This window comes from Haliaeetus leucocephalus, unplaced genomic scaffold (genome assembly GCF_000737465.1).
Source record: "Haliaeetus leucocephalus isolate CR32 unplaced genomic scaffold, Haliaeetus_leucocephalus-4.0 Scaffold858, whole genome shotgun sequence".
In the NCBI taxonomy this organism is placed as follows: domain Eukaryota; kingdom Metazoa; phylum Chordata; class Aves; order Accipitriformes; family Accipitridae; genus Haliaeetus; species Haliaeetus leucocephalus.
Genome location: NW_010973294.1, coordinates 4,177,688 through 4,205,570, shown reverse-complemented (window position 1 = coordinate 4,205,570; position 27,883 = coordinate 4,177,688). Strand labels below are relative to the sequence as shown.

The following is a 27,883-nucleotide window of genomic DNA, read 5'->3' as shown; positions in this document are numbered from 1 at the left end:
ATGAGCTTCTGTGTCAATGTCTCTCTTCGTTTTTACAGAGATCGAAAACTATATAAACTGGGATTAAAAGGATTTTACGTCAAAGATGACAATGGCAGTACAGGTAAGGTAATAAAATGTGTTGTGCAATATGATGTGCAGGTAAAATGAGTTATGTGTGGTTATTTAAGGTACAGTAGGACTGTATAACTGCTAACCCATAGTTTTGTTCTTATTTCTGCCTTGTTTTTCAGTACTTTTGTTATGGGGATTGATGTGAATAATAGCTTAGCACTAGCATAACTTTCAAGTTACTATAATCTTGACATGGAAGTTTGTGTCAAACCGGGTGCGATGCTTATTCCAGTTTGCACCTATTTACGAGCTCACATAATCTCCACCTGGTGCACAGAGCAGATTAGCTCACAAGTGTCTGACCTGCTCTCAAATCGTAACTACAACTTCCCTAGCTCAAAATCAATTTTATAACGGAGGGTCTGCAAATCCTAGGTGTTTGCCTGGGAGTAATACTGTCCTGCTGCCTCTACCCCAGCCTAGGACATTAGTTGTTGCTGATTCATCTGCTGGGCCAGAAGTAGAGAAGCAGTAGCCCCGATGGGGGAAATCACGATTTGCATGTACATGAGGAATCATATGAGGAGGACCGGAGGAGTAAGTCTCTACCTACTTGCTCGTATTTTAGGAATAATCATGGTGTATGCTCTGGCAAATTCAACATCAGTCCCTTGCTCCGTCCTCACGAATTCCCTACACATGCCTATCTGAACATAATTCCTTTGGTATCTGATTTTTCATTGCTGTCTTGCTAGCTCCAGCTTCATATAATAGCTTGATTTGAAAGGAAAGAGTCTGAACAGAAAGGAGTGTCCATAGAAGCTGAGAATGAATAGCACAGGTTAGATAGAGGCAGTGTGAATGGAGTGAAGAAGGAGAATGTAAACCATGTTTTTGTGCATATATGACTGAATTGTGGTGAGAGTAATCAGTTAAAAACAGAAGAGTCTTGCGCTATGTGATAATTTGGCAGTAAATATATCCTGAGGAAAAAAAAAAGAATCTTAATTTTTTCAGTTTTATCAACTGTTTCAAGAGCTTTTGTATTTCATTAAGCTTCATCAATATACAGTTCTTACTTTCTCAGTGGTATTTGTCATGTTTTATACATATGATGTTGCTTAAAAATTTGATAGATGTGGAAGCAGTGTTTCAATAGTTGATCAGTTATTTCTGAGATAATTATGTTCTGTAGTTCACACATTACATTTTTGTAAAATTGTATTATCTTTGTTAGTGTGTTTTGGGAAGATTTGTAACAAAACCAGCAGTTCCTTGTATTTTAAGCTTGCTCTGAGACATGCCAAACAAGCTCCTGTAAAGAATTTTCTTTTCCTAATACTAATTTTGCTGTTGTTTGCTGGGCGTTATTGCAGTTTGCTCTGCAAGTTATTGAGGTGAACGTTTGTGGTGGGTCAACCCCAAGCACCCACACTTGCTACCCTAGTTTTTATTGCTGAGCATCACGTTATACAGTATCGACTATCCCTTCAGCCAGTTTGGGTCAGCAGTCCCAGCTGTGTCCCCTCCCGATCCTTGCCTGCTCTAGCATGTTCACTGGGGAAGGCAGAGTGGGGAAAAAAGTTATGAAGCTGTGCAAGCACTGCTCAGCCATAGCCAAAACATCGGTGTCTTATCCACACAGTTTTAGCCACAGATCCAAAACACAGCACCATACAGGCTGATGTGAGGAAAGTTAACTCCATCCCAGCCAGACCCAGTGCAGTGTTTTGGCTGTCGAAGTTAGATTTCACTTCCTGCTGATAGTTATGTGGAAAATAAGATGCTTGCAATGAAAATTTTAAATGGGAAAGGAAGCTTAAGAGGCAGTTCTGCTAATTTTTGTCGGCCGTGCTGTTGTCTTGAGGTATCACAACCAGATTATATTCACTTAATATAATTTGTTAACAGGGGAGGAACAAGCGTCTGAGGAGGAAAACCATTGTCCCAATGTGACATTAAAGGTGGATACTAATCATGCTCTCGACCTGGAAGAAGTTGAACTAGACTCGGAGGCTGAGCTTATGAAGAGTATGGGATTGCCTCTTCAGTTTGGTGGGCAGTCAGCCCACAGGGACTTTGTGGTAAGTCTCTATTTGCTTTACTTGTTCTGTTTGCTTTGTGTGTCCAGACCTAGGGGCATGTCTACTCCTCAGTTATTTTTGAGATTACAGTTCATGGAAACGTATCTGAGCTGGCTTTAAGCTGGCTGCCTCGCATACTTGTAACAACATACAGCACCATGGTGTGTGCAGTTTGTAAGATCCAGCTGCCAATTTGACTAAACAGGGTCAGGCTGTGCTTTATGCTTCCATTATCTATGTTCCTCTTGCTACTAGAGAGTGCTAGTTTAAAACAGCCATGGTAATGTTGATGCTCTGCATCAGGACAACTAGTACCGTCCAATCTGAGCATGTGTGTTCACACAGTCTGTTTTAACTATTTAGCTTTAGATGCTAATGTAAAAAGCTAGTTTCTCAGATTGAGGCCTGGGTGCTCTGCTTCCCATAGGGAGCGTCTGGGCTTTAAAGGAAGACTAAAGTTGTTCATAGATGAGAAAAAGACAGTGGGATATCCACATTGTCCACTTTATGCAATACCAGCCTCCTTGGCAGTGAGAGAGTACTTTTGTGCAGAGCATTCCATGGTTCTGACCTGATTAATTTGTAAATAAATAGGAGAAACTTGTACATGATTTTAATTGATGGCATGTAAATAGACCTTACAGGCATCCAACTTCAAAGTTGGATACATGCAGTTTTTGTTGCTACGTAGTAATACTGCAGATAAGTTGAATGAGAAAATATTGTGTGGTTCTACTAGATTACTACTAAGCATTGTGCTTTGCACTGTGTGTATTAACATGACCTTATGAGGGATGTGGATGAAAGATTGATGGCAGTTCTCTGAACCTAACTTCTTTATGGTCTACCTTACGCATTTGTGAATGCAAAAACCCTAGAGATTGCAGCTGCTGGGGCATTTAGAGTAGTATCTGTACATTTGCAGTCTTTGCCCATGTGAGCTGTAGTCCCTCATCACCGCCGCCTTTTTACCTGCCAAACTTAATATGGCAGTTTACGAAAAAAATTGGCAGATTTATCTGATAGACAAACTTGCTTTTCTTGGATGTTTTTATGTTGTTTATATCTGTAAGCACTGAAACAAGTGGAGTTGTATTTGATGAAACCAACAAGTTATCTTAGTGTTTCCTTTCAGTTTCAGGTTTCTGTCTTCTGTTCTACTAGAGTTGAGTTTGTTGTAGACAGGTGAAATGGTTGTATTGCACAAATGAAAGGTCCACCTGTTCGGAGAGGAGGCTCTTTCCTTGTGTTTCTATTAGCCAGCTTGGAGATCAGTATGGGATGGGAAGAACATTACACCCCTCTTTTGGGTCAATGTCTTCAGACATACAGAGATTCAGCTGCAGGATTTAGAGATCTTATGAGTGTAAAGCAATGCTTTTTTGTTTAAAGCACCCAAAGATAGCAAGGATTGAACATTCTGTTAGGTTGAGCATTACACGTTCACTACCCTAGTAAGACACCTGAACAGTGCTTGCTGGCCAGGCAGATACCAGGCAACAGTAAGGGTCAGCCTCCATGGCCCCCTAAAACAGATCCTTGATGTTACTGAGATACTGTTTTACTGTTGGGCTCAACCCAGTGACCCTTCAATTCCTGACCAGCCTCTCTTTAGGATTTTATAGTGTTTCATGTTCATGTCTTTCCTTCTGAATCCTTGAGCTAATGCTGACCTCTCGGCAGCCCCACTTCTGTCTGTAATTCTGCCTTTTTTGTGTGTGTCTTTCTATAGACTTTCTCACAGCTCTTCCTCACAACTTCCTCAGAAATGTCAGCCAAGGTTATGCAGCAGGGCCCTATCAGACCCATAAACCCTACAACCTTTTGTGGGGAGAAAGCTAACAGCAGGGTTGCAGTGAGAGGAAGGGTTACAACAGAAACAGAGATGTGCTTGGAGAGAGAACAAGACAAGGCTGCACATATGTTGTAGACTTCTAAGTATGTTTTTCTATTATATTTTAGGCAACAGAAAATTATAAGAAGAGAAGTAACATGAAGATTATGAAAAAGAAAAAGAAGAAAAAGGAGTTAGAGCAAAAACATGAGGATAAAATGGGGCAGAAATGCCAGGATCAAGCTTGTGGTGGTCGTATGCAGTCCGTTTCTGGTGAGCTGGCCCTAGCTACAGAGCAACGTGAGAAGAGCAGCAAACCTCGGGTTTTAAGTGAAGGGAACTGTGAAAGTTCAGGTAGTCTTACAAATGAGGCTTTACCCAGCAAACTTGAAGAAAAATGGGAGAAGTACTGGAGCGAGTACGGAGAGGGCCTTCTTTGGCAGAGTTGGCTGGAGAAGCATCAAGGGCTCTTATCGTCTGAGGCCACCACAGCCTCTGAGCCTTGGAATAATGCGGACACCAGGGAAGAGTGGGAGCAGCATTATAGCGAACTGTACTGGTATTACTGGGAACAGTTTCAGTACTGGACAAGTCAAGGATGGACTACTGAGAGCTCACATGGTGACAACGTGGAAGCTAATGGGGTTACTCAGGAGATGGGTCTTTCGGGAAATATGGACTTGGTTAGCCCAGGGGCCGAACGCAGTGAAGTGCTGAGCTTGGAGCTGTCTCCCTCTAACACCAGAAGTGTGGAAACGCTCCCTTCAAGTGTTGAGCCCCACAGTGAAATAGTCTCTGGGATTTGTAATTTAAATCTGGTTTCGGAGGAAGTGGAGCAGAGCAGTGCAGCTCTAACAGTGGCCCACCAAGGTCTTCAAGAGCATAATTCATCTGACAGGGAAAGCCAGCAGGAGCCCTGTGATGGAGGAACCAGGAAAAGGAGTGCATCTTGTGAAAATAAAAGTATTAACCAGTCAGGTAATACCAAATCAGCTAAAATTAATTCTATCAGAATTTCTCTAGGTGGTTATATATAAGAAACAAGGGCATGTATTATGCCATTTTAAAAAAAGTCAATCAAATATTTAGTGGAATGACTGCATACTTGATTTCTTTTTCTTCCCTCTGCTTCTCTGGATGATCTCTCTCCTCTCTAACCTGTATATTGAATGTGTTCTTCAGCCAGAATTGATTTTAACAGAACATGTGCTTCATAAACCTTCAAATGTACTACAGAAAGGGGTGAGAGAGCACTGTTAGTGCATATTTATTTATTTATCTTAGTATTGGTATTGCAGGTCTGTCATTCAGCTGATGAGTCTTTTCTCACTGATAGTCTAAAATGAATGAAAACTCAGGTTGATGTTCCCATGAATTTTAAGAACAGCTTTTTGAGGGAAAAAAAAATAGTTCTGCCGTTCTGGGGTTGGGGTTTTTTTGCCTTCTGTCTAAAAATGCCATGTTTGAAAATAAACACCTGTTTTATTGTACTGTGTTACTGTGGACCAGATGTCTTCCAGAGGTCCTTTCCAGCATTAAGTTATCAATTAGGCAGTGAGCTGCAGTCATCTTTACAACCCCAAATTCATACGTTCACAGCTAGCGCTAACAAGTGAAAGTGCCAGGTAATGTAGTAGTATAGTGAAAGCCAGTGGCTGTGCCTTACGCTACTGGGAGACCTTCTGTGCGGAGGTGCAAGGCTGGGCTGGAGACATTTTTGCCACCCAGTTCAACGTGCAGAGAAAGGAGAGAGCCATCTTGTTTGCCTGCCAGTTCTTCCTGTAGCAGTGTAACATCCTTCCTGACTGTTGTATGGTTTCTCCTGCCGAAGAGGAGGGATGAAACAAGTGAGTTAAGTGTCAGCAGCTTGGGACTTCAGTTTGGTGGGAGACCTCCGAGTCTGCTGCTAGTGACTTTCTAAGGAAGGAAGAAGCAGGCGTGGTTCCATCTTGATCCTACAGTAGAGTTGGAATGGGAGAGGTGAAAGGAAAATCTCCTTTCCAAGAAGAAATGAGAGGAGGGTTGGAATCCTCTGTTATTAAATGTATGTGAATATCTTTGCGTAGCTAATGGAATAGAAACAAAATTTACGCACAAGGAAGAAACTGGTTTGAATTTGTACCTTGTAGGCATTTTATATTTCTTGGAGAGCTGAGATAATTTGAAGTTGGTCCTGCTTAAGATTATGAACTCTAATACTGGAAGCTCGTATTGGTATATTGTCCCTCAAAGATGAGTAAAGATATGTGTGCGTGACACTTGTGCCTTATTGGTCAGATTCAGGTATGTACCACAACCTAACCGTAGCTGCAGATGTACTTTGGGGACAAGAAGATAAGGAATTAATTTATGCAGAAGGAAGATATGATCTCATCTATCTTTTTTAGGTTCACAGGGGTCATGTAGCTCAAATTTAAATGAAAAAGAACAGTTGCTGCTTCATAACCGAGATGAAGATGAGGATGAAGAGCCTCCTGAATACAGACACGCCAAAGTCAAGAGAAGGCAAGTCATGAAATTTAGACTAGCTTTTTTTCTCAAGAAGCCCAGGTCCAGAAGCCTCCTGATTTATAGTAACTATTTGTTTGATTGAGATCGTGAGTTAGAACTTCAGTACAAAGCCACATATTCTTCTATCACTGCTTATCACTTTACCTGGCAACAAGCGGTGGATATTTCTTCTCTTCCGTTGCTTTATGAAAACAATGTATAGCCTCGATGACTGTGCAAGGTGATGGTACTATTCTTGCGCCACTGAAGTATACAAGTTTGTTAAATTGGATAGGACGACTTGCTTATCTAGGTCCAATTAGTGTAGATGATACAAGAATGATAGTAAATAATTTGTATTGTTTAACTGAATTGTTTGCTGCCAGTAAAGTGCTCAGTGCTATGGCAATCATAAAATAGCTAATCTCTGCCTAGTTAAATTCTTCTTCTTTCTTCTCTAAGAATTTATAGTCTCAAAGATGGTGAGATGGCTCTTCCTCTCTAATAAATTTATAAACTCAAAGGTGAAGGGATGAACGGAAATATTATTATCTGCTAATCATGTAGCTTTGGTTTTGTTCTAATATTTTGTTGTTGCCATAGCATTAATAATAGATAATAATATAGATAACATAATGGATGATGAAGGTAACTTGGAAATAGGGTGAACAAACATTGTCTTCATCAGTGCCATGTAGAGCTTGATATTAAATATTTTAAGAGATCATTTGGAATAGTTGGAATATTGTAACCCTTTCATTCATCCCTTGAATTGGGTAAAAAAAAAAAAAGGTTTGTGTTCATGCATATGAATAGGCCGGTGTTTTCCACCTTGCTTGGTTTCAGCAGTGTGTGGAAGAATTTACAAAGCCCACATTTAAATGTTTTAAATACATGAGTTTCTTAATGGTATTATCTGTAAAATAAGAGTGGGTTTTTTACAGTAAGTAACACTGTCATCTGTGTTTTTTCCTAGCCATGAACTGGATGTGGATGAGAACCCAGTGGAAGATCCTGAGGAAACCTGCTCTGTTTTGGGTTTCAAGTGTGGCACAGGACAAAAGTAATTGCTTATGAGGAACTTGGGTGTCGTGGTTTACCCCCAGCCAGCAACTAAGCACCACGCAGCCGCTCACTCACTCCCCCCCATCCAGTGGGATGGGGGAGAAAATCAGGAAAAGAAGTAAAACTCCTGGGTTGAGATAAGGACGATTTAATAGAATAGAAAAGAAGAGACTAATAATGATAATGATAACACTAATAAAATGACAACAGTAGTAATAAAAGGATTGAAATGTACAAATGGTGCGCAGGGCAATTGCTCACCACCCACCGACCGACCCCCAGCCAGTCCCCGAGCGGCGATTCCCTCCCTCCCCCACTTCCCAGTTCCTAAACTAGATGGGATGTCACATGGTATGGAATACACTGTTGGCCAGTTTGGGTCAGGTGCCCTGGCTGGGCATGAGAAGCTGAAAAATCCTTGACTGTAGTCTAAACACTACTGAGCAACAACTGAAAACATCAGTGTTATCAACATTCTTCACATACTGAACTCAAAACATAGCACTGTACCAGCTACTGGGAAGACAGTTAACCCTATCCCAGCTGAAACCAGGACATTGGGGTATCTTTATTGCAAGTCAGCTCTCTTGTTATTATTCAAATAGACCATTCATCTCCATTCCCATTTTGTTAAACTTTTGAAGATGATTCCCAAAGTTAGTCTCTGCTCTTAATAAAACTCATCCTTTGGCTAGAGAGAGAGAGAGATGCAAAGTTACAGAGACTAATTAAAGAACAATAAAAGCGCTTTGAAACAGAAGTGTAACTCGTAAGGTGCTTGCACTTGTGTAAATGTTAAATGGCTGGTCAGCTACTTAAATTAGAGCTTAAAGGCTCTGACGATGAATGGTCCTCTGAGTTTGGAGTCCTGTGAGCTTAGATCATAGTTTATAGCTGTTTCGTATTGGAATGAGGTTGCCTTATACTAGTAAAATGTTGCTATACTAATAAAGTGTTGCCAGGGTGTTGACCAGTGAAATTTCATTTTTGGTGGTATGACCTAAAGATATGGTGGTCAGTGCTGTAGAATTAACCTCACAGGGCACAGGTGGACTGTAGCTTACGTCTAGCGCTTCTGCAGTAGCTGTTTTGGAGGTTCTTTACAGCCACCAAAAAGATATTTTATTCTGCTAATCAAGATAGTTTTTCAATTCCTGTTCTTCAGGCTGGTCTGGGAAATTGTTTCCACCTAAAGTTATAGACCTATTAGAAAAAAAAAATAAGAAAATCTAAAACCAATTCAGGTAAACAGTTTCAAATAAAAATATTTAAAAGTTTTCATGAAGGTACGTTGTTTTGCGGCTACATCTAGTGACATATATTTTAAGAGTGGAGCAAATGTCTCATAAAGAAATAATTTAGTCTAAATCATTTCCTGTAGACATCAACATTCATGTTAAAGCTTCCAGATTGGAAATGAACCAACTAAGTCCTTATTTGTCCTTTTTTTTTTTTTTTTTTTTTTTTTATTTTCAATTTGGGGGAATTCCAGATTTCACCCACCGAAGTGTGCAGTACTTGGAGAAAAAAGCAAAACTCAAGTCCAAATTCTTGGATATGCGTAAACCAAGGAAGAGCAAAAACACACACATCTTCTTTACAGAGGAATCTGAAACTTCTTGCAAGAAAAATAAAACTTTGAAAAAGGTAGGTTAATGTTGTTAGTGTTGCTGTAATTCATAGATTTATCTGCTCCCTTACCTGATGTTAAATTATGGAGAAAACAAACAAACAAACAAAAAAAAACTTACTGCCCAGAGTAGGTGGCATTTTTGAAGTGTCAGTCCACTGCTTTTTTTTTTTTTCCACTTGCTTAGTTGAGAAGTAGTGAGGTTAGGGTGGATATGGAAAGGCATTGTTGGACTCCCGGCAATCTGTCAAGATGAATGCGAGCTTGATGGTGAAGTTATGTGAAAGTCATTCCTAACATCTGGGTGCATCATTCCTTTAGAGGTGTGTGTAGGTTTCTGTAGTTACTAAAAGAATCTCTGATTTTGAAATGCATGTGAAAGCATTTGTTAGTGCTGGCATTTCAGCAGTGAAAGAAAAATGTTTGTGTAGGTTAGTGCATTTCATGTAACTACGTGTTATTAGTAACTTGTATCAACATTTTTGCTTACACTACACCTCCACCTGTATTTATTTTCACCTATAACTTTATGCTAATTTTTTTTTAACTCAGAAATTAGTAATGAGTAGAAAAACTTGTTCGTTGTAGATTTTTCTTAGTTGAGTCTCTGATTTAAAATCTGTTACCTCAGATTTTCAATGTTAGTTTGCCACCTTCTGGGATGCTTGGCATTCCCTAACACCCAAGTGCAAAACACTGTTCTCTGGTGACAGCACATACTGTATTGAACTCCGGTCCCATTGCTGTAATTTTAGATCAAAGGCTTGACCATTGCCATCTTGTACCTGAGGCCAGTATAGTTTGAGGGCAACTTTAATTATGTGAAAAAAAAAAAAAGTTATAAATTTCCTCAGACTTTCTGGTAAGGAACTGCCCCAGGCCTAGTGCCACTCAGAGCAACTGTAACATAAAAGTGAGCATCTGCATATGCCTTTGAAGAGTTTGGACTAGTGTCTGCACATTGGTTAGGATGTAATGTTGAGCTCTCTACGATGCAGCAGAACCCTTTAGCACGTGCACCATTTGGTACATCTTGGAGATGATGCAATTAATGTATGAAGGTAATTTTACCTGTTTAATGCTAACCTGAAAGGCAGAGTACAGCTTCTCTGAATGCAGATCAGAGAAAAGATAGTTAATTAAAAAGTAGTAGTTTTGGTCACCTGTGCTGTGGCAAGGCTGACTATATTTCAGATATTACTTGAGAATGATTTACTGTATTTATCGGTCGATTTTATGGAGTTTTGTTTTTGCAACCAGCTGGTATCTAGTTCCCAAAGACAACTTGTTTCCAAATGTTGTAAAAAGGGAGCTGTGGTGGGTTGACCCTAGCTGAACACCAGGTGCCCACCAAAGCCGTTCTATCGCTCCCCCCGCCTCAGCTGCACAGGGGAGAGAAAATATAACAAAGGGCTCGTGGGTCGAGATAAGGACAGGAGACATCACTCACCAATTACTGTCATGGGCAGAACAGACTCAGTTTGGGGAAAATTAACTCAATTTATTACCAGTCTACCAGAGTAGGGTAATGAGAAATTAAACCAAATCTCAGAACATCTTCCCTCCACCCCTCCCTTCTCCCTGGGCACAACTTCACTCCCGGATTCTCTACCTACCCCCACCCCCAGCGGAGCAGGGGGACAGGGAATGGGGTTTACAGTCAGTTCATCACACGTTATATCTGCAGCTTCATCCTCCCCAGGGGTGGGACTCCTCACACTCTTCCCCTGCTCCAGCGTGGGGTCCCTCCCACGGGAGACAGTCCTCCACAAACTTCTCCAGCGTGGGTCCTTCCCATGGGCTGCAGTCCTTCAGGAGCACACTGCTCCAGCGTGGGTCCCCCGCGGGGTCACAAGTCCTGCCAGAAAACCTGCTCCAGTGTGGGCTTCTCTCTCCATGGGTCTCCACGTCCTGCCAGGAGCCTGCTCCAGCGTGGGCTTCCCACAGGGTCACAGCCTCCTTCAGGAACCCACCTGCTCCGGTGTGGGGTCCTCCCCGGGCTGCAGGTGGATATCTGCTCCACCGTGGACCTCCCTGGGCTGCAGGGGGACAGCCTGCCTCACCATGGTCTTTACCACGGGCTGCAGGGGAATCTTCGCTCCGGCACCTGGAGCATCTCCTCCCCCTCCTTCTGCACTGACCTTGGGGTCTGCAGGGTTGTTTCTTTTACATGTTCTCACTCCTCTCTCTGGCTGCTGTTTCTGTGCCCCCTGCACCTTTTTTTCCCTTCTTAAATCTGTTCTCCCAGAGGCACCACCATCGTCGCTGGTGGGCTCAACCTGGGCCAGCAGCAGGTCCATCTTAGAGCCGGCTGGTATTGGCTCTGTTGGACACAGGGGAAGCTTCCAGCAGCTTCTTACAGAAGCCACCCCTGTAATGACCCTCCCCACCCCAGCTACCAAAACCTTGCCACACAAAGCTAATACAGGAGCACAGTTAAGGACTTCCTGAATGTTTTGACTCTGGATAGTTTACTTGTTTCAGAATACATGTGTCAGAGAGTGCGTGCATGGCAAGTGCTTTTGAGCTGTAAGGCTTTTAAACTGTGCTCTTGGTAGCTGGTTAACAGCACCATCTAATTGTCTGTGATATTGAACAATTTGCAGGTGGAAGAGTTCCTAAAGCGTGTTAATACACCTGGGGAGGAAGGCACATCCCAGCCAGCCTCCCTTCAGGGTAAAGCGGAGGCACTGCCCGCGAGCAGTGACTCGGAGGATCAAGAGAGCGTTGCTGCCGTGCAGACTGTGATGCTGAACGCCGAAAACGAAAAGCCACTGTCTTCCAGCGCGGCCTTCGCAGAACCTGGAGGGAGTGACGGTGAGGAGGGAGCACAGGACGTGGCAGCGAGCGGCTCCGATGGCCAAGGCGCAGGGAGGCAGGAGCATGGCTGCGGGCGGCAGCTGATCTCTCTGGATATTCCCGATTATCTCCGGGCAGAGGCAGAGGACGTCAGCCAAGGTACATCAGTTTCCCACAAACTGGGGATGAATCGGCAGTGCCTTCCCAAATTACAGCATTGTGCGGTATTCGTTTATTCAAAAGGTCCACGGGGTAATGAGGCCGACTGAGAGCTGTGCTAGTGGAAGTAGCTTATTCCTGGAGCGCCAGAATCCCAGGTCTTGTCTTTAATATTAGCAGTATTTCCTTTTATATAAGCAGTCATTGTTGATCCTAGATGTGATCTAACAGGTCTCCAATTCACACCGTTTTTCCCCAGTAAGGATAAGGGTGATTAATTTGAGGTAGATGCACAGACCGTCGGGTTTTGGGTTCTCACATGCACATTGCTGAGCTTTGGGGAGCATGTGTTGTTAAAATTATTTTCTAGGGGGGAAAAAAAATAAAAGTCTATATTACGAACTTTTCTATTTAACACTGTAAACAAAGGAAAACAGGATTATTCAGGGTTCTACATATAGTTTAATCCTTCCTACAGTAATTCAATTATGTTAGATTTCTACTGTAAAACTCTTGTCTAGATTGATTCTTATGCCTTATTTATATAAAGGCATTAAATTAGTCTCTGATCCACTTGTTTGCTGACTATGTAGTTTATTGTTACCAGTTGAAATGATGGCTAGCTTGTTAAGGCTCTTAAGTAATGGGTGAAGTGTTACAATTTTTAAGACTGTGACTGCTACCTGTCAGGTAATGCTATTCCCTTGATATACAGCATGCTCTTTTTTAGCTTAAACCACTAATCTGCATACTCTGGCAAACAGTAATAAAGGACGGTTAGCAGTGTTGTTAAACATAAGCCTCTTACATCTTAACTCTCACTTACCTACCAATTACATTCCTAGCCTATGAGAACAGTGATTATTAACTTTTGCAGTGTCTTCCAGCTGTAGATGAAAAAATCACCGCAAAGAAGAAGGTGAAAAAAAGGAGGAAAAGGAATAAAATTGCGCTGGGAGCTATACCTGCCGAGATTGCTGCTGATCCAGAGCTGGCCAAGTACTGGGCACAACGCTACCGGCTGTTCTCTCGGTTTGATGAGGGAATTAAACTAGACAGAGGTATGTTTAGTACAAAGTGCACTGACTTGGTGGTATAAGATATACCCAAACCTGTGACCCTTTTCACAGTTCATTACTGATTTTCTTATAAGAGGTGCGTTTGCACCTCTGGATAAATTCCATCCCCCAGCAGGCAGGCAAACAGAAGTCTTGGATTTCAGTAGAGCCTCTAGCATGGTACCACCCCTGTTTGCATTAGTCCTGATGTTTGCCAAAGATTGAACTGTACCCAAATTATGCTTGGTCAGGACTTTTTCAGAAACTCAATGGCACTTTTCGATTTCTATATTTTATATAATAATTTTGTGAAACTTCCAAATATGATGATGGATCTAGTTTTATTCTGTTTTGTTCTGACTTTCAGCAATCACTTCAAAGTTGATTTTTTTCCATGTTTACATGGAAACAGCTTCCAAATCATAAATTTATAAGGTAAAGGAGGAATCAGGATTACTGGGGTTTTTGTATCCTGGGTTTGTTGGGTTTTTTAAGCCTTTCACTTCTAATGCTCTCCCACATAAACATGTAGATTATTTGGCAGACTGGATATTGCTGTAAAGAAAATAACATGTCGGACAAGAGAGAATATATTTCTGGTTTTATTTGTTACAGAGCATAATTGTGATGTATAAAGGTTTTTCGTAGCTGTCTCAATGGACAAGTCCTTGATAAGCCAGAATCCTCAGCACTGAGTTCGACATTTACCGAGATTCAGGCGTATCTGTTTGCTTCAGTGAGAATTCTGTTTGCTTAGCAAATTGCTGGACTGACCAGAGCTTATCATCTTCAAAGCCTATATTTCCTGGTCGAATGCTCTAAACCAGAATTGCTGGGATTAACGCTAAACCTTCAGTTGGGGGCGGGGAGATTGGTTGTTTGTTTTTAATTTAGGTGACCTTGAAATAAGGGGCAAAAATGCACTTCTTCCCTTTCCTTTGCAGAGGGTTGGTTTTCTGTTACGCCTGAGAAAATAGCTGAGCATATTGCCATCCGCGTTAGTCAGTCATTCAACTGCGATATCATAGTGGATGCGTTCTGTGGGGTTGGAGGAAACGCTATTCAGTTTGCGTTGACCTCAAAAAGAGGTAAGCAGGTGTTGTATATAGTGCATTATTCTGTTATTATATTTCAATCTTTTTCCCTAAAAATTTGGGTATGCACTTTGTTCACTAATTTTTATTTTCAGTGATTTTGAAGCAACAGAAGCTTTTCTGCTTCAGACTCACAATATGAGCTTTCTGTTTTTAAAAAGGACCTATAAAACTGCTTTTCTATTTTAAGTCAGAGTTGGATTTGTGTTGTACTAGTCAAAGTTATTTTTACGTGGCATAGTAACTAGTCTATTGGATGCTCTGAAGATTGCTGGCAAAGGTTGAGTTCTGCTTGCAGTGCTAACCTGCAGAGATGCCACAAAGCTGCTGCTTTTCCCAATTGTTACACCAAGTCTGTGTACTCAAAAGCAGGATACCTGCGAATAGTACTTAAAACACTTGAACGGGATCACCTGCAGGTGCAGCAGAACCAAATACAGAAAAGTGATGGTAACTTAATATTAGTCTAAGTTCCTGTTGCCAGCTAATGAAATTGCAGTGAAACATTGAGAGTGCTTTCTGTAAAAACACTGACTACTTGATATTCTTCTACTCATCAAACACTCTGGTAAAACACCAGCTCATCTAACGCTTCTGAGTAATTTCTGAGCAAGACAAATGGTAGTTTCTACTGCATTAAATTTGGTAGTCTATGGTCTATTCTAGAAATACTTTCTAAATTTCACTTAGCTCTTTGTATTTCCTGGCTAAATTTTTATTTCTATGATTATGTACTGCCCTTCTTTCATCTCTCTTGTGCTGTGTTTGGTGGTTTTTTTAAACTCAATTTTCAGTACAATGTGATCAGCCACAGATAGATGTTTGTCTTTAACAAAGGAGAGTAGCAGGTTTCTAATTGACACCGTTTAAGCTGTCAGACTGAAGCTGTCAAGATTGAAGCGAGGAGGACTTCCACTCTTAGGCAGACAGCCTTATCTGCCCACTACTTCAGCTGAGATGGAGGATTGTCATGGTAGTAGATGCATGACTGCCAAAAGCTAAAGCTTCTCAGCTTTGCAGCAACAGCAGCTGAGCCTCCCCAGTCTTGGCTGCGTGGCTTCCCTTGCTGGTTTGTAAATGCAGCAGTTCTGCTCTTGGTGGAACCTCTGCTCCGGCCATGCAAGGGCAGGTCCTTCCCCTCTGAGGAACTCTATCTTCATGTCTACTGTGACCTACAAAACTGAAGTAGTAACTCACTGCACAACAGTATAGGTGTGACTTGTATCTGGTGGCCGCAGAAGAACACCGTCCTTCTGATATGTCCTTTTGATGGTCAGGTGGCATTCGCAGTTCACGCTAACCTGTGCATTTGCGCTCTCTTTCGTTTGCAGTGATTGCTATTGATATCGATCCTGAGAAGCTCAGCCTTGCACGCAACAACGCTGAGGTGTACGGCGTGGCAGATCAGATAGAATTTGTGTGCGGAGACTTCATGGTGCTGGCTGCTGACCTGCAAGCAGATGTTGTGTTCCTCAGCCCGCCCTGGGGGGGGCCTGACTATGCCACTGCCGAAATCTTCGATATCCAAACTATGATTTGCCCAGACGGATATCCTTTCAAAGTTAAGCATTGCTGTGATTTTTAGTCGCTTATGAGTGTTTTTCTCTCTTTCTTCTCCTCCCTCTCTTGACATGGGCTCTGTGTGCCCTGTTGGCTGACTGGGGATGATATGACCAGCAGCTGAAGTCCCAGATGTGCCGCATTTGTGTAGTCCTCCTCCCCCAACCTCAGCTATATGACTTTGACCACCTAAAATTAAATGTTTTTATTATAATTTTTTATTTAAAAAAAAAAGTCATGAAGAGTTATTCTTCAAAGTAAAAAATCCTTTAGAGAATTGTAGTAGCTTCTTAACTTAAAGCATTAATTCAGCAGTTTTAACTCCTTTATACTATTTTATTAAAATACCCTGAAGTAATCAAATAGCCATGTGGTGTATATAGGTAATAATTAATTATGAGAGCTATGACTTTGTCATTAATTCCACTTTTTAATTGATTTATAAAAGGTGTATCTTACTCAGACTGTTCTCAGTCATAGCACCTGCCTATGACTTGGGAAATCACAGAAGAGTGCAAGAAAAATATTAACCCTTTCAATTAATGTATAAAATTCCATACTAACTTATTAACAGTGATATTGAACACTCATTCATCTGGGAAGGTATTAGCATAATAGTTTCATCAAATATGAAGTGTGGTGGGTTTTTTTCCCCCAAAATAATCTCAGTTGTTTCCTTTATGGCTAAAATGTAGCCATATTTGTAAGAGTAAGGAAATCTTTGTATGCATGCATGAGAGAGATTCCATTAAATGGATTAGAAAACAAATATCAAACCAATGTACTAGCTATAAACTACATTCAAATTTCTCAAATACTTCTCTGTAGTTCAGTTAAATTTTCCTAAAAAGTGAGGGTTTCGGGGGGGGGGGGTTTCTACTTTTTAGGGCAGTAATGGTGAAACAGAGTTTCTGCATTTAGACAATACCAATTTCTGCATTTCAGAAGAGTATCTAACTCACACACCCAGAAGACTAACTATAATTTAACTGTATAATAACTGAATTTGGGACATAATTTCAAAATAAATGAATATGAAGCAACTTCTCCTTCCCTATTCTTGTTTTTTCCTTTACTGGCTTCTACATTTGAAATTTTCAGGCTCTCCAAGAAGATCACCAACAATATTGTGTATTTTCTACCTCGGAACGCTGACATTGACCAGGTGTGTTACTGGATAAACACACAATTTGTTTCACTGGTGTGGGATTTTTTGTGTAAGAGGGTTTTGTTAGAATTTTTTTTTAAGTAATTAGATGACTGTAACAATTCCCCGGAGTGTCTGGTTTAGTTTCCTCTGTGTATTTTCTATGTTAATTATGTCTTGTAGCTTTTTGCAAAGAAGGGAGCAGTGAGATGGTCTTCTCACCTGCAACATGCTGCAGAACTTCTCAGGATTATTTCCTGCTTTTCCAAAACCTGTGTCTGACTTAGAGCAGGCAAGGTCTCAAGCCACATGGTGGCTTGCAGAATTGTTGGTGGCGAACAGCTGTCTTGAGAAACAGGCTGAAATTCACATGGCCTGAGTATTAGCACACTATGAACCTGCGCTATGCACAGCACCATTTGCATGACGGGTGATGATTCAGCTGCGTTTTGCATTTCAGGCTGGTGAAATGTCAAAGTGGCTTATGAATCTTTGAACAGGGACCTTAATTTTAGGCAGAGTTTCTCTAATTTCAACTTCTAACCAATGCATTTTATCAAATGTTTCATTCCCACGATGAAGAATGACCTTACCAGGTTTCTACTCTACTCATGAGCACTTTTTACTGGATTCATAAATAGGCAAAGGCATATACATTTCACTTGCATTCCCAGGAGACCATCTAAGAGTACTATCCACAGTCCTTTACCTATTTCTACAGAAGAGCTCGGCATCTCTGTGGGGTTGGGTTAGGTGTCTTTCCACCTCCACATCTTGGTCTGATTGGCTCTGAATGTTGTTGATGTGCTCTCACCGTTCCTTGATGTACATCCACAGGTTTGCCTTTACACAAATGGCTGAGGAGTAACTGCTGTTGCTCAAAAACATCGCTTTGTGGTCACAGCTTAGTTGTTAAAAGCACGTGGCTGGAGGCCTGGGTTCAGTTCAGTCGTCCAGGCTACGGGCTACCCTCGGGAAGACAAATCAGCTCTTCATGCCTTTCTCTAGAGATTGTGTCAGTATAAGAAAAAAAAACCCTAAAGATTGGTGATCTGAGAGCAGGGAAATAGAACGTGAATCTAGCCCACTGTTTAGAGAAAGGTAGTCTTAATCCTGTGTAGACAGAGCTGTGTCAAACATGACCATCCCAAACATGACCTTAGTGGATACTCTGGTCCTTCTGAGCCTGGTTATGGGTTCGGCTGCCATCATCTCTGGCTGTATTTAAGAAGTTTCTGAATTTATTGCCACTACACTTCCAGGACTGTGAATCTCCAGAAAAAAAGAAGATTTATCATTGAAGTTCCTTAATGGTTAGTGTAGACAATTGTCTTTTCAGTTTGCTCATGGTTTTCCCCACAGTTATCATCATCTTACTTTTCTCACGGACCAGACAGGGTGGCTTGTGCTGCAACAACTGCCTTGGCAAGGGCTTGTGGACACCATTGCTAAGGTGTAGTGATGTAGCTTGGCTTGTGAACATAGTCCATAAACTCTAGGGGCCTATAAAAGCTTGATGAAGTAAATCTCAAACATTTTTTGCAGGAGATTAATACCTGAAAACCAGTTAACTTGGATAAGGCAATATTTGCTGAACAGATTATCTGATGCCTTAGATCTGAATGGAAACTTAAAAACCTAAGTTTGATTTGTGATAACATTGCTCAGGCATGTAAGATTTGCCTCTTCTGTGTCCTCAAAAATAAACTCTGTATGCTCATACACATATGTGAGGCTTTCAGAGATTACTTGGCTCCTAGAATAGGAGAACGGTCTGACATGCTTAACATGCAAGGTGGCAGTTGTTAAGTACTCTGCCTCATCTCTTGTTGACTGGCTTGAATCTACAAGTGAGGTGTGCTTTGTCAATTAAAGTTGATTTAGAAGCTGACTTAATTGCCATTGCAAACCTCCATGAAGGTGTTTATACTGACTGTAAGCCAGTGTATCAGTGCAAGTTTGCTTGTTTGACAGTGGATCTCAAGCAGAAATGGAAATAAATGCCCAGCAGTTAGAAGCAACCTTACAGTAAAAATACTGTTTAACCTTTAGTTAAGGCGGTGCAAATTTAGCGAAAAATATGTGCTTATTTTTACAGTTACCTATCTAACATAGAATAGGGATCCTGCTGCTGGTGTGAAAGCAGGTGGTAGCTGACGTTGACTTAGTTGTGTTGGAGGACTTGGTGTTCATTGCCTTATTGGTAGACAAGACATCCAACCTTGTTCCACATGATTATATTGCAAAAACAGTGCTTATTTTGTCTGCAGGCACAGCCTTTTCTGTGTAGAGTTTGTCTTGTAGAGAGAGATGGGAGTCTTTGAATTCCCTTATAAAATACACTGAGTTTAGATGGAAAAGGAGAAACGAACTTCTATACTTCTGCCTCGAGAGGGAGCAGCGAACCAGTGCAATATGGTTGGTGCATTTACAAGAAATGTGAAACATTTCCCCTAATTGTGTCAAATCTCCTTGTTTCCAAGCATGTACTTGTTACAAAATTTGTAATGTATACAGGTCCATTTTTAGGTCGAATCAATCTTTCAAAATATTCTTTCTAGTGAAGGAATAATCAGGAATTACTATGTCTATGTGTGTGCACATACATAAAAAATACATTGTTTTATTAATAGTCCCTGTTATGTGGCATGTGTGACACCCTTGTTGATACCCATCTCTTTGCAGCATCTTTACATCTGAGTCTCTCTTTACGTTTTTTTCAGATCCCTTTAAAAAAGAAAAAAAAAAAAAAGAGGGGGAGTTGTAGAAACTACCAGTCAGAGGCATATTAATATCGCTTCAGTTCTGGGGGGCTAAACTTGTATTTGGCTGCCAGTGGTGTTTTCGAAAAGCAAAACAAAAAGTTTGACCTACTTAGAATTCGCGCAAAGTGGGAAAGAGAAATCACTGTTTCAAATAGGTTTGCATATTTAAATCAAAATTATAGCCCTGCAAAATTCAAGTGAAAAAAATTGATAAATACTTGGGTAGCTGAAAACTGTTCTTGCCTTCCGTGAGAAGAATTAATGGTACTAATTTAAGCTAATATTATTTAAAAAAAAAAGGGGGGGGGGGGAAAGTGAATATGCATGCCTTGGCAAAATTTGGATGAAAATAAATTTCTTCCCCTTGTTCTGCTGTTGATTGACTCTACCAGCAATAGGGAACCTGCAGTCAAGGAATGCTCAACCTTCCCCAGCATCCTTCCCCTTCTTGGCTGGTTCATTTCTACCAGATCAAGGAGAAGAAAGGTGATATCTGCAGGAGATCCTATATTTAGGTCTTAATACTCCAGCAAAATGTAACGGAGACCTCCACAAGTGACTTGAGAAGCAAGCTTATTGAGACAGAAGGATTAAATGTTGTATGAAGCGTTTAGCAAGCTGTGCTCTGCCTCATTGTGCAGAGTGGGAAGTGTGTACTCACCCCAGGAACCAGGACTCATCCCAAATAGCCCGATCTCTTGCACAGACTGTTTTCTGTACCAGATAATACTTCTGTATCTTAATATTTGCAGCAAAGGAGGAGGAACCTGGGATTTGTTGCTGTAGGATCTTCTTCCTAATGGTAGGACAGCTTCTTTTCACCTCATTGTAGAAGGCATACTCAGCAACATAAGATACCAAAACATACCCTCCCAAGTGTTCACGTACTAACATAGAGATGCCCTTGACTCTTGTAAGCTGTATGAGTGCTGCTGTTGAGGTATTGTTCTCTCACTGTGGTCAGAATGGAGTCAGGCTGCACGATGGCTCCCCCCAATAAACTGATGAGCCTAAAATGTTGGTGACCTGGTATGTTGTGAGACAAACGACCACATCAGCATCTTTACCGGCCTAGCCAAGTTTGAGAGATGGATTACTGAGAAATCGGGAGTTATTACTTATCCTGACCATGGGTGGTTAACTGCTCAGATCCTGTATTGTGCCTTAGTGATTATCTTAAACTTCTTCACTGTTCTTTGAAGACAGTCATATTGTACAGATTTACAAATGGTGATTTAATTCAGAAACAGATTTTTCTTTTAGCAAAAAGACAATCTTATACATATGTCTATTCGCCATGGGATTATCTTTAAGTCTTACTGATTTTTAGCTGCTGGAAATGTTGCATATTTAACATCCTGAGCGTACAGTAGTGTAAGTTTTAATTTTGGGTCGCATGTTAGTATGTCAAAACAGCAGGATAATTGAGGCTAATTTTCAGATAACATTTCAATCTTTATGACCCTTCTAGTAGAGCGAGCAAACCTATTAGAATAATATTGGTCTACTCTTAAGAGAGAACACGAGTGAGTTTGCTAATTGAAGATGATTCTGAGAGTAAAATGCCTGATTATTATTCAACTTGAGAGGTATCTTTCTGAGTTAGAAAAGGTTGGTCTATCCAAGATCCAGCCTGTGACAAAAGAAAAAACAACACAGTTTGAGAAAGATTTGCCAGTGCCCAGAAGCCTTTCTGTCTGTGTAGGTGAGTTGAAGCTTAACCATAGATCCCAAGGAGGGATATGGCACTGTGGCTCTGCTCAGAGTTATAGCCACCATGTTGTGAAGTCATATCATGGACCTTATTAACTTGATCTACGGTTTTTGCACTAGCAGGCTTTTTGGTGGTATGAGGTATGAGAAGAGATATAATTAAAAAACAAAAAAAATCAAAAGTGTCAAGAACTTTTTCAGAAGTGGAATGACTGAAAAAGCAGCTCCTCCTCAAAATTTGAGTTTACTTCACAATCCAATGTTAATATAGTTCCAGTTTCAAAAACAGGACCTATTTTATTTATTGAAAATAATGCCTTTTCTTCCTGTTAGCGTTGCTATTAAACTGCTGCAAAATGTCCCCTTTTTCAGCCAGCTAATTTTGGCCCTTATAAATAATAGTGTAGTTTTATTCACCATAACAGAGGGAGAGGAGCAATGCTGCTTTTTGAGTAATATATGTCAAATAATAATATTCTTCTTTCTTTTAACCATTTTTGAGTAGTATTTCTTCATCAAACCATATATGAAATTTTACACTTCATAAAGTATTAGAGTAAATTCCTAATAAACTTTATGGTTAAGAGAACTGTTAATTGTTGATTGCTGTCCATGTCAACCATAATTCTGTAAATTTGACAGACCAAACAAGATACTCATGTTTAAAATCATGAGCAGAAAGGCATGATAGGCAAAATATTGTCAGGTTGATGGGGTTTTTTTAGATGGCTGCAGATTACTTCCTGCTCGGTGTCTGCAGGAGGAGTTTTTCCATGTCCTTAAAACGTCAGAGGGCACCTCAAGGGTTTTAACTTAAGCCTGTGCAAGGGAACATTCGTTTCTGTCTTTTGACTTTCAGTCAAGACTCTCTTTTTTCAAACATTAGTCAAGACTGTAGCACTGCAGCCTACGTTCTCCATGAACGCATCACTCTGATGGATGAAAGTTTTCAAATTTGTCTGTATTCTTTGAACCTTGCTGAGAGGGGGAGCTGATCCAGCTTTTGAGGAGCATGGGTCCACTGGAGGAGCACAGGACAGCGGGTGTACTACCTGAGGATGCAACAGCAGCGGCATTGGGAGGATGTGCTGCATGAAAGCAGCTGGGTGGTGGACATGGTACGACATTTCACAGATGTGTAGGAGAGCCAGTACTGTGGACTAGCAAGGTGTTCACAGGCATATGCTCTTCTATCTATATTATTTGGTATTCTCCCCTGTGATTCCTACTGGTTGACTGGAACTATATAAACTGGGATTGTAATGCAAATTGGCAGCCTCTCTCCACTTAATCTAGCTAGTGATTTTTTTGTTACCAGCCAGTTGTAGTTCTATCCGTCATGAGCTGACCTACCGGCAGCCTGCTTGGTGTTGTATAGGTTTGTAACACAGTCCCCACTAGGAAGATCTTAAGGGCTGCTTTTATCCACTCAAGATACTATGTTTTTAAAAACTGAAGCAGGCTGAGAGGCAGGGAAAGTTTTACGTTAGTCTTTATGCACTGTTGATAATTTTGGTTGGTTTGTTTGTTTGTTTTCTACCCAGTCACTTTTCAGACCTCTTCCTGTTTCTGCATTGAAAACTTTGTGTGCATCTTTACTATTCGAAGATTTGATGACTGGTGTAAAACTTTATAAATTGGATAGATTCCTGGGTTTGGGGTTTTGCGGGTTTTGGAGGCGAGTGTTTGGGGTTTTGTTGTTTGTGATAGCTATGCCTAATTTAGAGAAACTTCACTGTTGTTGGAGCTTTTGCTGTCCTAAATGTTGGTGTCTCAGACCTGGCTTATATTCCAAATGCTGCCGGAAGATACAAATTACCTTTTGTTCCTTGTCTAGCGTGTAGAGTGATTCCCTGAGCCCAGAATTAAGCAAAGTGCTCTTGACCCTGACAGTCATAGAAAGAATATGCATCATGGAGGTACTTTTCTTTTTTTCTTGCCTTTGTTCCCACCTCATCGTTCACTTTGAGAGAATCTAGAGTTAGACACCGAAGCCTTGTTCTCTCTCCAAGTCTAGTGCCTGCATGGGAAGATGTTTGCTGTGTTTCTGGTTTTGAAAGTCCAGTTGTTACAAATGACTGGTCAATGAAGGGAGTCTAAAGATGGGTAAAACTCATTTATTTATTTTTGTGCTATCTGGTGGCATTCAGAGAACAGAAAATCATACCAGAGAGATCAGTTTAATAAAAGAATATATGGTAACCTCTGTGAATTAAGAAATTTGATGGGAGGCTGACTAGTAAAACTACGGCTGGCCCTGTTCATTTAGCTGTGATTTTAGACTGGAGACCTAGCCAAATGGGACCTGCCAAGCAATATCATGTTTATTTAGGAGTGAATATAACAATGAGCAAAGCAGGGAGTGAGAGGCCAGGAGATGAACTCGAATCAAGATTAATTTGATTGTATTTTTAAGACGCTTGGGTATTAGGGGAGTTGGCAGATAAGGGACTATGGGTTGATGTGTTTTGCAGGCTGATCATTCTAAGTGAAAGTAGTTGTGTACACTTCAGCTGTGACTATCATGTTAGTAATGGCAACTTTTAAGCAGCGCACTTTAAACTCACATCTGTTCTCTGTCCTTGATAAAAGATAAAGTCAGAAGATACCCCCAGCATACACCAAGCCAGCGTGGCACTTCTGGACTTCAGTCTTCCTAAAGCTTGTAGCATTTGAATACTGAGTTGTAGTTTGCCCACCTCAAGTTTAAAACAAACAAAAAAACCAACCCTCTAGTCTGTCAAAGGGTGGCAGCACCACCGTGGCAGTGGCATAATTCACCTGCAGACAGGTACATTTCGAAAAATGCTGCCTGACAGCATTTTGTTTTATTATGTTCAGTGTAAAAAAATCCATTTCCTTTTTTTTTTTTAGTGGGTTGGAATTTCCCCCCCCCCCCAGCCTTTAGGGTGGTTGGGGGTGTCCTCTTTTTACTAGTGTTCTATAAAATGAAATTAATCACAGTGCCCTTGTGTGACTGCCTATTAAGCCAAAAAGCTTATATTTCTCATACCCTAGAAAAGTTTCTTGGAGGAGGGAAAAAATGACAATAGAGCTTTTTATCCCCAGTGACTGTAGTTGGTGGCTGGAACAGATAGGAAGTTACTTTAGTAAAGGAATTTCAGTCTTATTAAAAACAACCCTGCAAGGCCAGCAGGAAAACCTTCGAGTTCAAAAGTACACCTGAACAGTATAAAGCAAGTTTGCACCTTAAGCAGCCTGTGCCCTTGATGTAATCTTCCATGTTTGTTTCCCTTTTCATATTTCTTTTCTTATGTCTCCTATTTTAAACTTGAGACCAAACCTGCTGGCTACTTTTTTAATGCTCCGTGGCTGTGTCTGTAGCTGTGGCCTATTTCCATCAGCAGTCGCTGAACGGAAGGATGAAGCATCCAGGTGAGAGGGATGCAGGGAGGCGTTAACTGAAGCTGCATCCTTTGCCTCTGCCCAGGAAGGCGTGTGGCATGTGCAGAATTACTCAGCGCAGCAAAGGAGGCAATATCTGCCCCCCCCCCCAAGTACGTGGGTTTGGGCTAAAGAACAAACCAGTATGAGGAGAGTTGCCAGCAGGGAATCGTATTTGCACAGGAAAATGCAAAATAAATTTTGGTCTAGTCCAATTTTTAAAAGAAATTAAGAAGCCTTTCTGTACTCACCGTTGTAGTTCACTGCAAAAACAGGAGATGCGTCTTGGTATTTCTAAAAATAGGTGAGCACCTTTGTTTTTCTCAAAGCATGATTCCTCAGTCTGCTGTTATTTTTAGAGGGCATCCCTCTGCCAAGCTGGCACCTTTCTGAAGCTTGGTGGGTGGCAGCTTTCCCTCGTTATGCTGTCAGGGTTGACTGAGCCCTTCCGAAGAAAACTTGGCAACTCCTATGTAATTAAATTTGCAACCTCCAGCAATTCACAAATAAGCATCGTCACAGAGGATTTGTGTTTCTCTCCCCTGAATATCAGGGCGGATTGAGGAGCGTGCAGTGCCGGATCTGTCCCTGCGGACCTTACGCCCATGTGCTTATTTGGATTTTTGTCACCTTTGGGTTTATCAAATACTTTCAGCAGTCATTTGAAATTAGTCTTAGTTACCCTGCATTTAACACTTAGAGACTAGACACACAGCGTATGTGACTTCTCGGGTGGACACCACCCCTCAGCAGAGGAGCAGCATTTGCCTGTGTTGCCAATGAAGCATTTTGCTTTACTTGGTCTTCTAAGAGAAAGATTAAGTAAACACTTGTGTTTATTATCAATGCATTAGTCATACTTAGATATGCTAGTGACACAAATTGTGCCTTGAAAGTGGGAGTACGTAACCTCGAGACAATAATTTCAGTATTCTTGTATTAGGTCGAGTAATCTAATTAATATTTTAGAATACTTAAACGACATTAGCTCTAAAGTGCAAAGCCTCTAATGCTTTTTGGAAGGGACATTCCAGCTTTTGTTCATAATAAATTAGAAGTACAAACTTAACGTCTTCCTAGAAAAAAAATGTGGATCGCCTCACAATGTTAACTGCTTTTAGGATTTCAAGTAAGAAAAGATAAGTTGTGAAATTAACATTCCTGATCACTTGCCAATTTCAGATTCTTGTGCTATTTATAAGTCAGCCAGCTTCTGCTTTTTTACTTGTGGCAGGTTCCTCTGACAAGAACGTGGAGATTTTTTTCCTATTACCATTAAATTGAAAGATGAAGAAACTGCTTGCGCTTTTGTTTTTGTCTGCAGAAACAAAAAAAATTAAAAGGGGGGGGGGTGGGGAACCCACCAGAATAAGTTTGGTAATTTTCTGGGCAAGTCAATAAAGTTTCAAAGTATAATTTAGATTAATCTGTTATTTCCTCTTGATAGTGGGCTGGTTTTTTTACTTACAGTAAAAAAGAGGAAGTTCAGCATGTTTATATTTAAACCTGTGCTACAGGGTCAAGTCTCAAAGGAGTCTAGAAGTGTTAATAATGCAACCTGAACTTTAAGTTTCAGCTGCTAACATCACAGACTTCTTGGTTTAAAGATCAGTTAAAATCTGCTGCAGGCTTGTAGACCTTGATTACTTTGTGTCTGCCTGGGAAGTTTCCCTGCATAGGGAACTATAGAAATAGTTTCCCTGCAGCAGGCGGGGAAAACAGGAGCAACAGGGCAGAACTGGCTGTGGAGCAGGTCCTCAGGGCCCACGATGGGGGGGGCGTGGAAGCAGTCAACGCTCAGTTTTGGTGTCCTTCTCTTCCTTCTGTCTGTGCCGTCTGTCCTGGTGAGAAATCATTAGCCTGTATGGCTGTTGTCCATCAAAGGGGTCATACTAGCATCATGAGTAGGAACAGGAGAGGAGAGAGTATTGCGTGCTGCAGTCCAAAATGCAGAGTCCACTGCAAAATGTTGTCTGTCTGTAATCATTAAGCATTAAAGGTGTGCACCAGCCTCAGTCAGCAGAGCGTGAACGGTGAAATTCTCACTTCAGTGATCGTAAACAGGAGAGCCGGGACCAGCGCTGCCTGACGGGCTGTCCCTGCCTGCAGTTACTCAGCTGCCCGCAGCCTTACCCCCAGCACTGCCTGAGACTCCAGTGCACACAACGGCATTTTTGTTGGTTGCAGTAACAACAACAAAATAACTAATTTTTGTGAGCTTCTCTGCCTGTTTGAGGTTTTGGGCTTGGTTTTGTTCCGGTTGTTCCCCGCTCCGCCTACCCCCCCCTTCAGTGCAACCTTTATGCTTCCTAATTCCAGGATTGGGTTTTAGTCTTCCCCCAAAACTTGGGATTTTGACACCTTCAAAACGCAGTTTACAGCTTGCTTTTTGCCACAACTGGGTGTCTCAAATGCCAAGTACCCTGCAAACCAGATTCTAGCATTTCTTACCTCAGCACAGAATGGGAAACGATGACTATTTATCTCTAGTTCTGAAGTCCTCTTATTTTCATGGCTTGGGGCGAGGGGAATTTTTCAGTCACAAGAAAGCCACAAACCACTTCTGTGAGTAAAAGGAGACACTGAAAGAGGAGCAGAGGCATTAGGTGACACGGAATATTGTCACCGGTGTTAACAGAGCCAAAGATGTGGTTTACGTGATATTTCATGTGAATAAAAGCATTGGGGTCTTGCCTCTTTTCTTGTGCATTGATTGATTTGCTTTTTGTTCTTTGTTTTTCAGGTGGCTTCCTTAGCAGGGCCAGGAGGAAAAGTTGAAATAGAACAAAATTTTCTCAATAACAAACTGAAGACAATAACAGCTTATTTTGGTGATCTAATAAGGAATGACATCTGAACTCTGTGTGGATTCTTCCAAATCCAACCTCCCTGACTGCTGCTTTGCTTAAGCTTTTGTACAGCTGGCTGGTCAAAAATGACTTAAAGCCATTTTCCGCTTTAATTTCTGTTTACAGAAATTTGTTCTGTTTATTGCTACTGTCAATAAATGTTTTATAATAATTTTG

General features: G+C 41.1%; 1 protein-coding gene across 1 annotated transcript; it reads left to right on the top strand.

The window, feature by feature from the left end:
- Positions 1-27,883, top strand: TGS1 (trimethylguanosine synthase 1). Its single transcript, XM_010582965.1, has 12 exons — positions 1-103; positions 1,966-2,138; positions 4,101-4,950; positions 6,360-6,477; positions 7,439-7,528; positions 9,006-9,174; positions 11,764-12,115; positions 13,003-13,176; positions 14,118-14,261; positions 15,599-15,815; positions 16,914-16,992; positions 27,601-27,883. Exons 1-12 carry the CDS (start codon positions 1-3, stop codon positions 27,712-27,714), a joined length of 2,583 nt encoding a protein of 860 aa, XP_010581267.1. The 3' UTR covers positions 27,715-27,883.

Excerpts from the sequence above, each read along its gene's own strand:
- TGS1 (XM_010582965.1), top strand. The coding sequence starts at position 1 with ATGAGCTTCTGTGTCAATGTCTCTCTTCGTTTTTACAGAGATCGAAAA. Across the intron at positions 104-1,965 it reads AGATGACAATGGCAGTACAG|GGGAGGAACAAGCGTCTGAG; the intron begins GTAAGGTAATAA and ends ATTTGTTAACAG. Across the intron at positions 6,478-7,438 it reads CACGCCAAAGTCAAGAGAAG|CCATGAACTGGATGTGGATG; the intron begins GCAAGTCATGAA and ends GTTTTTTCCTAG.